This window comes from Mycteria americana, chromosome 6, assembly GCF_035582795.1.
Source record: "Mycteria americana isolate JAX WOST 10 ecotype Jacksonville Zoo and Gardens chromosome 6, USCA_MyAme_1.0, whole genome shotgun sequence".
Lineage (NCBI taxonomy): Eukaryota > Metazoa > Chordata > Aves > Ciconiiformes > Ciconiidae > Mycteria > Mycteria americana.
The window spans coordinates 29,256,579-29,269,997 of NC_134370.1; the positions used below are offsets into that span (position 1 = coordinate 29,256,579).

Consider the following 13,419-nt stretch of genomic DNA (forward strand, 5'->3'; position numbering starts at 1 on the left):
CAATGGCGCTTCCCACTAACTGTGCAGTTTCACTGGGTGGCAGTAGTAGCAGGGAAAACTGTTTCTGGCAAGAAGGGTTCCAAGTAAGAGATCTCTCTTTGTGCTGCCGAAACACAAACTCACAAAGAGATTTTGTTCTGATTCTTGACCAGCAAAATGCAAAACTCATCCTGGCTCTGAGATGGGTCTCGATCAGTTACTGTCATCCACTTACTTCTGAGGCTGGGTTTGAATGCACAGTGTGCTCAGGTTGGAGCACAAGTCAATGGAAGCAGCTTAGTCCCCAGCACTTCACATTATTAAAGTCGTCTGCATAATTAGCTGTGATGTGCCAGAGCAGTAAGGAAAAGTACTGGGCCAAATCAATATGAAGGCTGAACTGTCTCTTGCCCTAAGGAAAACACAAGGGCGTGAAGAAATGATTAACTGCTGGGCTGATGCCATTTGTCTATTTGAGCAGCTAAATGAATTGAATAACAGAAGCATGGCCTGACAGTACAGGCTTGCCCAGTGGCATTTAACTTATCAAAGGACTTAAAGCTCTATTGACATTTACTGAGACAAATGATGAATAACATCGGCTGAGATTTTTAGGGAGGTTATATGTCCAAATGTCCCTGGAATTCAGTGAAGAGGAACGTTATCATTATCCAGACTTTATTAAACTCCGGAGCTCAAAAGGTGGATTTTTCCATTCCTATTTCTGATAATGGTATTTCTGTGTTAACTATTGCATGTCTTGCAAAATGCACCTTTGTTTGTAGGTTCCTCCCCTGTATGTTGATGTTCATCCTGATTACCAGGCTCTTTTTCACCCTCCTCATGAGAAAGAGGGACTGGCTGCTTCTACCTCCTTCCCCTGGTGCTGTGCTCCGCTGCATCTGAGAGCTGGGCTGACTCCAGAACCTGCAGTGCAGGGCAAAGTTACAAGCTTGGGCTTTACCTAGTAGGATCAGGCAAAAAGAGAAAGCCCATCTTTCTTGTAGAAACTTCTTGAGGGGGGGCATTTTTAGCTTCTCCTCAAATTATACAGAAAAAGCAAAACTGGCCCATGCGCTACTCTAAGGATAATCTGCTCCTCAGGGACCCTGAATTTATGGGGTCTTCTCCATCCCTTTTGCAGGAAATGTCTGTTGATCAAAAAGGTGCCTGGAAAAAAAGAGTTATGACAGAGCAGGCAGAAAGGACAGTTTAATCTCGTCTATATAAAGGTTAATGCCATGGAATGTCATTATGTTCTCCTACTGCCTCAAAGAAACACCATCTAAGCAGTTGCAAAACACTGCCAGTTGCAACGCAGCACCAAAGCTAAGATGATGTGGTTCTGGAAGGGACCTGTCTAGACCTTGTGTCTAGACAGAGTTTATGAACAGCTGAAGTCTTTTCTTTACTTCTTTTTCTTCCTGCCAGTCCCAGCATGCTGTGGAGAGGAGACAGCGTGGAAGAAATGGCCTAGCTTCTGATTGCTTTAATAGTCTTTGTGTGTTATCCTGCCACCAAAAAAACCCAACAAAAATCCCCAGCAAATGATGCCAAGTGACCAGTCAGTGATGTGAATGGGAATAAGTCAGATGAAGTGGGACTATCCTATGACAAAGTATGCTTCTAGGACTGCAAAAGCTTCCTCTCTGACTTTAAATAGTCCAGGTTCATAGGAAGAAGTCTTAATACAAAAAAACTTCCCCCCCCCCCCCCCCCCCCACATTCTTTAATGAGAATGCTAAAACCAAGATGTACAGATATGCTTTTACCAGCAGTGGTGTTACTTGAAAACACATCTTAACTGCAGCATTTGAAAAGAATCCATCACCAAGTTCCCTTAAATAACACCCCACCCTTCATATTGTGGTTTTCCCTGCAAGGAAAGCCAATGCCTCTGGACCTGATCCGAATCCCACTCTTGTAAATGGAAAAACCAAAGTGAGCTTTGGATCAGTTCCTATAGGAGCTGGACAGGAGATGGGGCTTTACATTCCTCTGCTTCTTAGATAAATTTGTTTCAGACTGAAGAGTGCTCTAGCATAGATATTCTGGCAGGCAGAAGTTCAAATATGGCAAACCAACATATTTTCATTTTTAGATAAAAATGTTTAAAAAATTCGAAATGGGAAACAATGAGGTTCTTATTTCCTTTTAAGGCTTTCGGAGAACTCTGCCAGCAAGAAACTTTTCGACTGTAATATTATGAAAATTATGTATTAGCAATTTGTATTTCTGTGTTATTTGAAAAGAGTCTCAGCTTTGTTCACACTGAGCTGTTTGCTTTCTCAAGCAAAATCAAACTTTTTCTCACTGATCAGCCTGGGACAGAGCAGGGACTGAACTCAGACTTTCCCAAATCACAGGGTCTTGTTCTCTCTGAACACTGCTGACCATCAGCAGTAGGCACCAAGTATCACTGAGTCTCTGGGTCAAGGCTTTTTGCATTTCCACTGTTAGCCTGAAGACAATGGTAATGCTTTACCTCTCATTTTTGCTGAGAATAAATCACATTTGAAGCATTCGTGTACTGCATTGGTAGTAAAATACCAAATCTGTAAACCCAAGATAAATGCTGAACTCTGCAAGGTATAATATGCTCAAGTTTCTTTCAGATGTTTTTGGGAAGCACAGAATATTTTTGATATATAGTTTTGTTTCTGTTGTCTGTGATTTCTTTGTTGGTGTTTGAGCCTAGATAGGAAAAATCTGCATTGAAAACTGTATGAAATTCCGTGGTGTGAACATCACCTACAAGTTACTGTCCCCCAACGTAAGCTGCTATCCTGTCAGCATACTTCAAGGCCGAGAAGACAAATGGGGAAGCCTTTATGTGAATGATTCCTCTATGCTACGGAGACCTGAATGCAAGGAAATACAATACACTATTCAAGCTACAGACAAGCAGAGCAGGAAACATACCAAAACCCTCCTCACTATTGTGTTGGAAGGAACTCGTAAGTACCCAACTCAATTAGAACTATTTACAAGAGTTATGAGTATTAGGTGATGCATTGGTAGGGTATCTATAAACTGATGGCATTAACAATGACAACGAATCTGAGTTACAAGATACAGGTCACAAAGTTTGCATTTTGAGTTCTGAATCAGACCTGCCTGTAGCAGATATTTGTTTGAAGAACTAATGCACAGAAAGGTGGTATATCATATGCAATTCCTAATGTTCTTGATGATATTTGATTTAGAAGAATCTTTTGTGTGTGCCTGTGTGACCTTTATTTTCTTCACACATTCCTATGGAAGAAAAGAAAAAAAAAAAGTGTGTATATATATGAAAACACAAATCTCTGGCCTAAGTATATTTATTCAATCATCTTTCTCCCCACTTCTCACTCCAATTTTTCTTTTTTTTCTTTCTTTCTTTTTTTTTTTAATTTTTGTGCTTAACATTTATGTAGCAATTGCATTGACTTCATTTCACTGAAAAGTTCATAAGGGCAGAATGTTAGAAATATTCTACAACAGCCACAGCAGAGGAGGATTACACTGGAAATGTAATCATTTCTCTCCAAACCATATCGCACTTTGTGCAGAACCTTACAATTCTACATGACAATTACCTCCCTTCCCTTGTATCGTATCACAACTCCTATGCCAAGAGCAAACAGGTTGAGGAAGAAGAAACAAAAGCCTGCAGTGGACTTTTCTTTTTGCAAGAGCCTTGTGCTGTCTGAAATCAAACATTCCTAGCCGTTGCTCTTTGGGCTACTAATGCATTAGCCCAAGTAGTAAGTGTTTTCCCTTAATTAAAAGGTTTGTATGAAGCTATAAGTACTTACTGTCCCCATTTTTCTCTTATCAGTATGTTAAGCGCATTTCTACCGTTCTAGGCATTGACAGTGTGCTATCAAGCAAAGATAACCATGCCATCAGTTTGTCTTTTATTTCACAGAAGAGAAACACCTGGACTTTTCTTTAATTGTTATCTAAGTTTACTGATAGTTGGGTCAGTCAGTGCTCAGTCTTTCTCTCCTTTCTTCATCTTTCTTTCCTTCCTATCTACCCCGAAGAACGGAGTTTTCCTTCTGATTTGAGCTGACTTGCTTGTGTATTCATCTCCCTTGTCCTGCACTGACAGCAAACACTTTTCCCAACAGTTTTAAAAAAAGAGGAGGACTGCCCCGACTCTTGTGCTGTGAGTAAGCACCATGCTGAATGTGAAGAGTGTGGTGGCCTGGGAGTGCTAACAGGAAGATGCCAGTGGAGACAAGGGAGTGGAAAAGGTACATTTCTCTTGTGTGAAATTAAGCTTCTGTTTAGTCATAGTTGTGCGTGTGACTTCCACAGATATAAACAGATTTATTCTGGCTGGACAACATGGTATAGTAAACTACACAGAAGCTGGGGCTAAAAAATTAATCATAATACCCAAAGGAAACATGCGCTAGGAAGGAAAATGAGGTTACGTTGGAACGGTCATTCTTGATCTTGTCCCTGGTGATGTTGAACACGATATGTAAAACACCAGGTAGTGAATTGGGTTTGCAGCAGTGTAACTGGAATGGATGACTTATGGCTCGCAAGATAATCTCTGCGACCGTGAATTGAGTTTGGAACACACCAATGAGCCTCTGAGCAGGTATGCCCCAGCAGACAGTGAGCACAGAAGCTGTGTCTCTGTTGTCTCTGTTGTCTCTGTGGTCTGTAGCACAGATCTGATGGGTGACAGTACTCTTGACTCTTCCAGAACAATGCTTCTGTGCCAATGCTTTATCCCTTCAAACTGCATGAGTATCACAAATCCTCTTTGACTACTTGTAACCTTCATATTCAAGTATGTGTGAAATTGTATACAGACATCCTTAGTCATGAAAGCCACTCTTCGGTCTCAAAATGGTCAGCTAGCTCTTCTTCCAGTAATACTCACTGTAACTGCAAGTGACATGCCCAGAGGGCTGTCAAAAGCAGAAAACATGGTGAAAAATATATTTCTTCCAGTTGCTTTTAGCTGTTGTCTTGCCTGTTACTTTAGCAGATGGTATTTACTTGAAAAATAAAAGTAACCGTGCTTTGGTGTGTCAACATGCAGTGCGAAGATGCAGTATGCTTTCCTTCAAAGCCTCGTGGTATTTGTGCAGCTGTCTGTTTCTGTGTTAACAGGGATCACCACAAACTATTCCACGTGCACCCCAAGTATCAAGACTTGTCCAGATGGCACCTGTGATGTGATTGAGAGCAAAGATGCAGCTGTGTGCCCCCAAGACTGCACAAGTATGAAAATGTTTTAGGAGGGGTTTTTGTGGGTCATTGCTGATCACCGTTCCACTTTCTCGATCCCAGATACCTTTACAAGCTCAACATATTTAGCATCTCTGCATTGTCATACCTGCATTTGAATCGTACAAGAGACTTAAGCTTATGGGGACTAATCTTGTTCTTTTTTAAGCCAGTCAGCCAACGCCTGTTATCTAAGTTTACTGATAGTTGGGTCAGTCAGTGCTCAGTCTTTCTCTCCTTTCTTCATCTTTCTTTCCTTCCTATCTACCCCGAAGAACGGAGTTTTCCTTCTGATTTGAGCTGACTTGCTTGTGTATTCATCTCCCTTGTCCTGCACTGACAGCAAACACTTTTCCCAACAGTTGTTGGCTGACAACGCCTGTTGGCTGACAGTTGGTTTCCCAACGCCTGTTGGCTGACAGTGATGGAAAGATAAGGTTTTCTCCGTAATTCTCATTCTGCTCCCCCTGCTAATTCGCAGGTAGTGTTTTTCAGTGGAGGTATTTGCTGAAACAGGTATAGGTTTTAGGCAAGTTAATGCCCTATTTCCAAACTTTAGCACAACGTGATAGAAACCATGCCTATTTGAACTCTAATTTAAACAAGTAAGAAGAAACACATTTCAATTTAAAATAAACATGCTTACAGAGGATCATTTGGGGAAATGCACCTGGCCTTATTTGACAGGTGACCATCAAAATGATCCAATGCCTTATCTATTTGAAGATACAGGCATAGATTCATATGAACAGCATTTATGAAGGAAGAATTGAAATGCATTTGTGTTTTTTCTTGAACACGTCTTTCTACATTCCACTCATATGCCTGCTCATACCTGCAAGTTCACAATCACCCTGAAGATACAAAGGTTAGAAAAACAGTGTATTGCACTTAAGCAATTTCAGTCTTCTATGAGATGACAATTTTTAAGTGGATCTTTTTATCTATCAGTATCTAATTCAGGAATAAAGACATAGATGTTTCTTGAACAATTCTTCTGGCTCTGACATTGTATACTCCAAGTTTACATTTTAAAATGGAGTCTTAAAGGAACTAGCATTTTCTTACAGGCCAGGACTTACGTTCTTCTATAAAATGAATGAATAAAGAGGTTTTTGTTCTTTGTATTTCTTACATGCAAGAATGTGGTTGTGTATTGTAAATTACTTTTATCACAAAGATAATTATTTCATTAGAGTGCATAAAAACAATCCTTAAAGTGGCAGAAATGCTTGAAGCGAATGCAAGTAACTTCTCTAATCATCTGAAAAGAATTCTTTATTGGTAATAACCACAATCAGTTGTCATTCTAAAAGTGGAAATATTTGTGCCAGAGGCTGCAGTGCTAAAACACGTAATATGCAACATATGCAGCATCAGATGTTTTGCTCAACAGAAGCCTGAAAGAAATGCTCTCTTATTAGATAATAGAAGCAGGCAAGTAAGACAAGCTTTCAAGATGTTATGTATGCCTTTTTAATGCCTAAGTTGGATAATTTTATACATGGTTTGACGCAATTCAGAACCTGGCCCGGTGCCCAAAAGCAGTATATTTACAGACAAAGAAATGAGTGTATTTTGGGAGCTCAGAGGTGCAGGAGTATGTTGTATCAGCTTTTACTGGCAGAGGACATTTCTTTGAGAATGGCAAGCGATAAATAGAAAGCCCCAGCTGCATTAAGATCAAGGATACTCTTTAAGTACAGACGGTTGCTAAAATACTTATTTTTATAATTCATCTATCGTTATGATGGCTATGTACTTGAGTCCCAAAACTGCTCTCTCACGCTAACACTATGAATATTACATTCAGGGGCACTCAGCTGAAACAACTGGTGCTGTGGCTGCGCCTATCAAATAGAGGCAACTAATTGCATTCTAAGCAAGAGACTTTCTTGTAGTAACTAACTGCTTCAGGGCTGGCTGTAGTGTGCGAATCTGGCTAAACATTTGTAAATAACTGATTTTTGTAGGTTCCTCTGAACTCTGGCTTTCTGATAATGGAAAAAAAATATAGTGCTTAGGCTTCTACCTTGCTTTCCATGTCTTTGTTTTCAACGGCAACTGAACGTCGTCTTTGGTTTTGTCCAACAACCAGTGTTTTACTTTCTGAATTTCTGGAGTTTCTACGTGGTGTGTGGGATAGGGCCACAGTTTTTCCTTTTTCCAAATGATCTTGAAGCAGGGAAAGCTCTTTCCCAGCACAGGGCAATGGAAACAGCTGATAATTTAAAAAAGAAGCATGTGAAACACCACGCAATTCAAAACAATATTGATAATTCTTGGAATTTCCCTACCAGCAATGCATTGGTGAAAAATACATTTTTGGGTCTCTGGAATGCACATAGGAAGCTCCATGTTTCCAGTGTACACCTGCAGTGAAAATGTACTCCTTCTTTCCCTGCTGTGTAAAACCCCTTTGTCTTCAAATCCCTTGCTCAAGAACAGTTTAGATAGGACTTGCTTATCCCCTGCTTCCCCCTTCTATCAGGTCCTCAAACATAGGCAGATATAGATAAATACATATGATTTTTCTGATGCTAATGGAAACTTTATTTCATCACCTCTTCACAATAGAGAAAGGTGGCTGGTAGGGGGATAATCAAGAACTTTTGGGACCACCCATGCTTCTTCAAACAAGTGTCAGAGAGCAATGACTCAGCATGCTCTTCCAAAATTAACCAGCTGAGCTGCATATAATTTAGTAGGTGTGGCCTCTCTAGAAAGATGGTCAAAATCTGTCTACTTTGCTTAAATACTCAAGTCCCCGTTTCACTTCTTCTAAAAAAGGATGTTTGCCTTTATGTTGCCAAAAAATACCCTCTTCCTCAATTCATGTTACGCCTCCAAAGAAACGTAAAAGAAACAGTCATTCACTCTGCTATCAACTTAGATGGGATGGAGGAAGATGAGTTGAAATAAAAAGATGGCTATATTGAAAAAACCTTGTTCATCTTTTGAATCCCTTTATGGTTTAGGTGATTTTTCTGAAAGGCAGCTAAACTTGCAGAACTTGATTGGTTTTTGTCTATACAACACTGTTCGTGATTAAAGGCAGTTTATAGATGAAAAATGTCACAACTAATGGTCATTTTTATACTATATGCAGAAAAAAATTTATTTACTTGGAAATACAGTTGCCGTTACTCTGCATAAAGAACTCCTGCTTGAAATTAAGAGTAGTTCTGTATGAGTTGCTGCACTTTTTTCCTAATATTAAACAGTGCATTTTTAGATAATGAAAGATTCATTTTTTTATCACTTACACTTGGCACTTACTCTTAGTGCTTTCACTAGACTATCCCGTGGCATTTTACAGACGTGATTAAATATTATCTCCATTTGACACTGGAACAAATGATATCTAGAACAGTATGCTGACTTTTCCAAGGCAAGAGGAAATTGGCATCAGAACCAGGAATGGAACTCAAGTCTGTAGACCACAGGTCTATGCCACTGGACTGTACATGTAAAAAAATACCTAAGGCAATGGTGGAGAGCAACTGAAATAAGTAGACTAGAGAAGATATTTTAGGGAGAATTTTAAAATGTAAGATGACTTCACTGATACAGAACTGTAATGCTTTATGAGGAAACTGAGTCAGGACAGCAATGAGATTATCATTTGAGGTAGATGTTTGGCATTAAAGAATGGGATTCTATATAAGGTTTTAAGGGGTACACGAAATTAGGAAAGTATCCCAACTATGCAATGCAAAGAGAACTATTATATTTTTATTATAGATAAATTTTAATCCAGAGCCTTCTATAACGGGAATAACTGCTAATCAGGGCTAATATTCAAGCAGTCCAAGGTCCTCTCATTTCAGGATCTCAGAAATTTCAGAATTTAGACTCTCTCCTCATTCTCAGGAATCCCTGACTTTATTGCTGCACTGTGCTGCCCTGTCAAATTTCAGATGCATACTAGGGTAAACCCGTGGAAAACTTTGAGCCTTTTTTTTTTTTTTCCTTTAACTACATATGAGAATCTTAGCTTGTGTCTGTATTTGATTAGGTGGAAACATTATTGGTGGTCATGGGAAAGGCATTGGAAATCTTGGAATTAAGTCAGGACATGGGATTTGTTACTGCTTCCCAAGACAGAACTGTTATTGTGAGAAAGATGATATCAAGGGTAAGTCTAAATATTATCTGCTGTTCTCATATTAATCTTTTCCTCTGTTTGTATCTACCATCTGTATATATACAATGATCTAAACTTGTGGACATGTTCATAAGCAATACCCTTGGTCAGAGACTGCTAATATAAAATTAATTAAGAACTGGCACGTTGACTTCTACTACGGAGCCTGAAAATCTCCAGAGGGGGGTTATTTCTATCCTTGGCTAAAGATTCTTTTTTATCCATTGACTACATGACAAACAGGTTGGTTGTCTTTTGATTTCCAGCAGCATTTGCATTTCAGTGAGACTCACCTGATATTTGCAAAGACAGCTAGGAGAATTAGAACAACTTCTATTACTTTAAAGTAATTCCAGCCTCCTAATCATTTCTGAAAATCTCAGCTTCAGAATGTCAGAGATATCCAGCACCCATTGTGTTAGGAGGAGGAGTGGATTACTTTTTTCATTGACCTTTGTTTAAACAGAAAAGCTCTACAGAGTTGTTTGAAAAAGACTGATGAGGATTAAGTACTGTTTGGGGTTTTTTTCCCAAAAAAATTGCTAATAATAAATCTAACACAAAATATTTTGCATCTTTGAAACTGAATTGTTTGGAATGTATCTCAATTTACTCTTTGGAGTAAATTTTCTATAGGCATAAGAAGAAAAAGAGGAAGCATAAAGCTTCTTGCTTTTGCCTTTTTTTTTTTTTTTTTTTAATTCTAGAAAGATATTGTGCTGTTTCCACTTATCTCTGGGGTACAGGTTGCAGATGTAGCTAAGTTACCTATGTATCTGAAGTCAGGATTATCTGATGAACAACAGCGCAAGGACTGTATTTTGATATTTTGGATGTCGGTTTCCTCTGGAAGTGACTCCCTGGGAATGCTGTCTAAGGGCACGCAGGCTTAAGGAAACTTAGTTTCCAAAGAAAGACACTAAAAGTGCTTCTGCAAAAGGGGAAGTAGTAAATGGGGAGAAAAAAACGCATCTTACTTTAGAAGCAGTTGCAGCATTAGGCAATGTTTTCAGAAATAATTATTTTGTTAAATACAAAGCAGAAATATTCTAAGTCTCCTTATAATCTAAAAAGAAGAGAAATATTCTTTAATGCCTAACAATCAACATAATGAATTAAGCTCACGTTTGAAGAAGATTTTATTTGATGGGTTGAATGGCTCTAACATAAACTGTTGTCCACAAGCAAAATTCAGTCATATGTCTCCAGAGAGATAAGTGGTATCAGAAGATCAATATATGGTAGGCTGAGTCTTAAAGAAGAGTGTCACAAGTAGCCTATGTCTGTACAGATAAGGAATATGGAGTCAAGCTACCTATCCTTACATTTACACAGGCAGTTAGGCAAACAATTACCCGCTGGTGTCCAAAATAAAAAAAGAATTGGTAGGTGCAGTGGGCATATTTGCAAATTCTCAGATTTCATTGAGAATTAGCTGTTAGGTTTTCCTCTAGGTTTTTAAATGATTTTGAGTTCTGTTTCTGTCACACCTGTGTGTGTCATGTGCACTGCCAAATCGGAAGTAGGAGACAACAAGCAAAGTTCTAAGAAACTCTTCTTGGTCCACAGAGCAACTATGCGATGACGTGTGCAAGACTGTGATAGCAGGGGCAGTGCTGTTGTCCTTCATCATCTCCGTGCTGCTTTCTTCCTATTTCATCCATCGTTACCACAAGAATTCTCCAAAGCCGCCTATTGCATCCGCAGAAATGACATTCCGGCGCCCAGCCCAGTCCTACCCCATCAGTTATTCTTCTACTAATGTCCGCCGGCCTTCTTTAGATTCCATGGAGAACCAGGTGTCTGTAGACACCTTTAAAATACCAGTAAGCCTGATGTCATTTTGCATGCTCTTTTTCTATGTCTGTCTTGTTCCTAAAGAATGTTGTTTATGCATGCAGAAAATGTTACAGAGACACAATCTATTCGTAGAAATATCCAACTCAAATAACTAAAACAGAAATCGTGTACAGGCAGGGAACTGAAGATACTTAATGAGTAATTGGATAAACCATGTATTCTTCTATTTTTGTTATGTTTTAATATAATGTAACAACTTAGGCCTAATTTGAGCCAATGTGTTTTTCTAAATGTAACTCTACATTTGACAGTAGTGTGGTTTTACTCTGTCCAATTAAATACTAATAATCACTAGGTTTGTAGTCTCTGTGATGAGCCATAGTATCACAACAAGGGTAAGTTTAAAACAAAACAGACTGTAGGCGTCATTTGGAGCATGAGTTTTACCCACATTTTAAGGATTTTTTCCCAGTCACACTATCATACCTTTAATCTAGTTTTTTCTGTGTTGAATCACATACTATCCAGGATGCCTGCCAGCTGGTACGTTTTCATGGACTGACACGCTAGAGAAACACTGCCGCTTTATATGACATATGAACATCAAATCTATTTGGATGTTAGATATTGAGGTCTTCACGGACCTTGTGCTCTGTTTGCTTTAATTTCTTGTCTGGTTTGTACATCTGTCATCATTTTGCAACCGTAAGGTTTAATAACACTAATTTCTTAAGAGGAGGTTTGTTGCCTCTGATGAACTCTTAAGGGAAAGCCTTATTCCATGAGTAAAACTGATTTACTTCTCTGTGAAGTCCAAGGTCACATATTCATAGTTATTCTGAAAGCAAGCATTTATCCTGTATCACTTCATATTTCATTTGTATCCAATTTCCCAGACCTGTAAATATAATCCATTATCCATAGACTACATGTACAGCCTGTTTTGAAGTAGGTGATTTCAAGGTAATGGAAAAACACTTTCAAAATACCTAGAGGTTCTGAAGCTTTTATAGGAATACACTGATATGGATAAAAAGAGCAACCAAACATTGTACACCAAAGTGTACCTATTCCTGAAGAATGTTCTCGACTGCCTTGGGTGCAGCTAGCCACTCCTTTTCTTGCTTCATCTTATAGGGTTCCTTTTCTCTCCTGCAGGAAGATCCGAAGTGGGAATTCCCTCGGAAGAACCTGGTTCTGGGCAAGACTCTTGGAGAAGGAGAATTTGGAAAGGTCGTCAAGGCAACAGCATTCCGACTCAAGGGAAGAGCAGGCTATACCACTGTGGCAGTGAAAATGCTAAAAGGTACATTCACATCTGGGTCTGAAATTATTTGAAAACTATTTGTTGTAACCTCTGAATGGATTTTAAGAGGGGCTAGCATGAAAGTAAAAGGTCAGCTAAAACCAACCAACCATTGTCACAGTCTCCATTCTTTTATATTCTGACAGATTTCTTACTTTAGGAGCTAGCATCACATCGATCCAAATAAGTAATTTCCACAAATTCTAATTCATGATGTGCAAAGGAGCCTCTGACTTAACATAGGAAATGTATTTAATTTTGTTTGGCATTGATGGAAATATTGCAAGGGCTTGTTAAAGCTTTCTGATTATTTTTTTTCCCTCTACCCAGTTTTCTTTGACAAAGCTTTTTAAATAAAACATGTTATAATTGTGTCAAGAGACATAATAGACCTATTAAGTTACTTTTCTGATTGAGAATTCCATCTACTTTTATACCTTCTGATCTGCTTTTCAATTACTAGGAGCTCTGTCAAACTGGCTTGAATAGTCCAGTGCTGTCTCCTGTTGTCTTCAGTTTTCCCTAAGACTTTAAAGCTGGGGAAAAAAAAGTATGCCTAGATAATGTTGAGATGATAACGTGAGACCTTGAGCTCTTGACCCCATCTCTGCCCCAAATATACCTGCTTCTTTCCCATATAGAAACAGAAATTGCGCTGAAAGAAAAACATGACAAAAATAATGGTTTTTCTTGGTCTCTGAAGTAGAAAGTCTCCAGTATTACTGTACGTTTCAGGTGGAAGCTGTTGTAATGTATTGCTTTTGCCACCTTTACAGTTATATATATGAGTATAGATTTTACATATCTAATGTCTGAGCCTGGTTTCTCATAAGGACTTCACGAGACATGCAATCATAGTGAAGGAGGTCAGTGGAAATGCTCAAACCAGTTCCTTCAGAAGGCCATTTATTCACCACAGCCTGAAAGATTAAATAGATATGGAAAGAAA

General features: G+C 38.8%; 1 protein-coding gene across 1 annotated transcript in view; it reads left to right on the forward strand.

Annotated features, from left to right (window-relative positions):
* Window positions 1-13,419, forward strand: part of RET (ret proto-oncogene) — an 84,551-nt gene that overhangs the window by 52,455 nt on the left and 18,677 nt on the right. Inside the window, exons 7-12 of the mRNA XM_075505193.1 lie at window positions 2,678-2,936; window positions 4,098-4,223; window positions 5,101-5,211; window positions 9,236-9,355; window positions 10,934-11,190; window positions 12,323-12,470. Of these exons, the coding sequence (XP_075361308.1) occupies window positions 2,678-2,936; window positions 4,098-4,223; window positions 5,101-5,211; window positions 9,236-9,355; window positions 10,934-11,190; window positions 12,323-12,470 (1,021 nt within the window). The remainder of the gene's footprint in view (window positions 1-2,677; window positions 2,937-4,097; window positions 4,224-5,100; window positions 5,212-9,235; window positions 9,356-10,933; window positions 11,191-12,322; window positions 12,471-13,419) is intronic.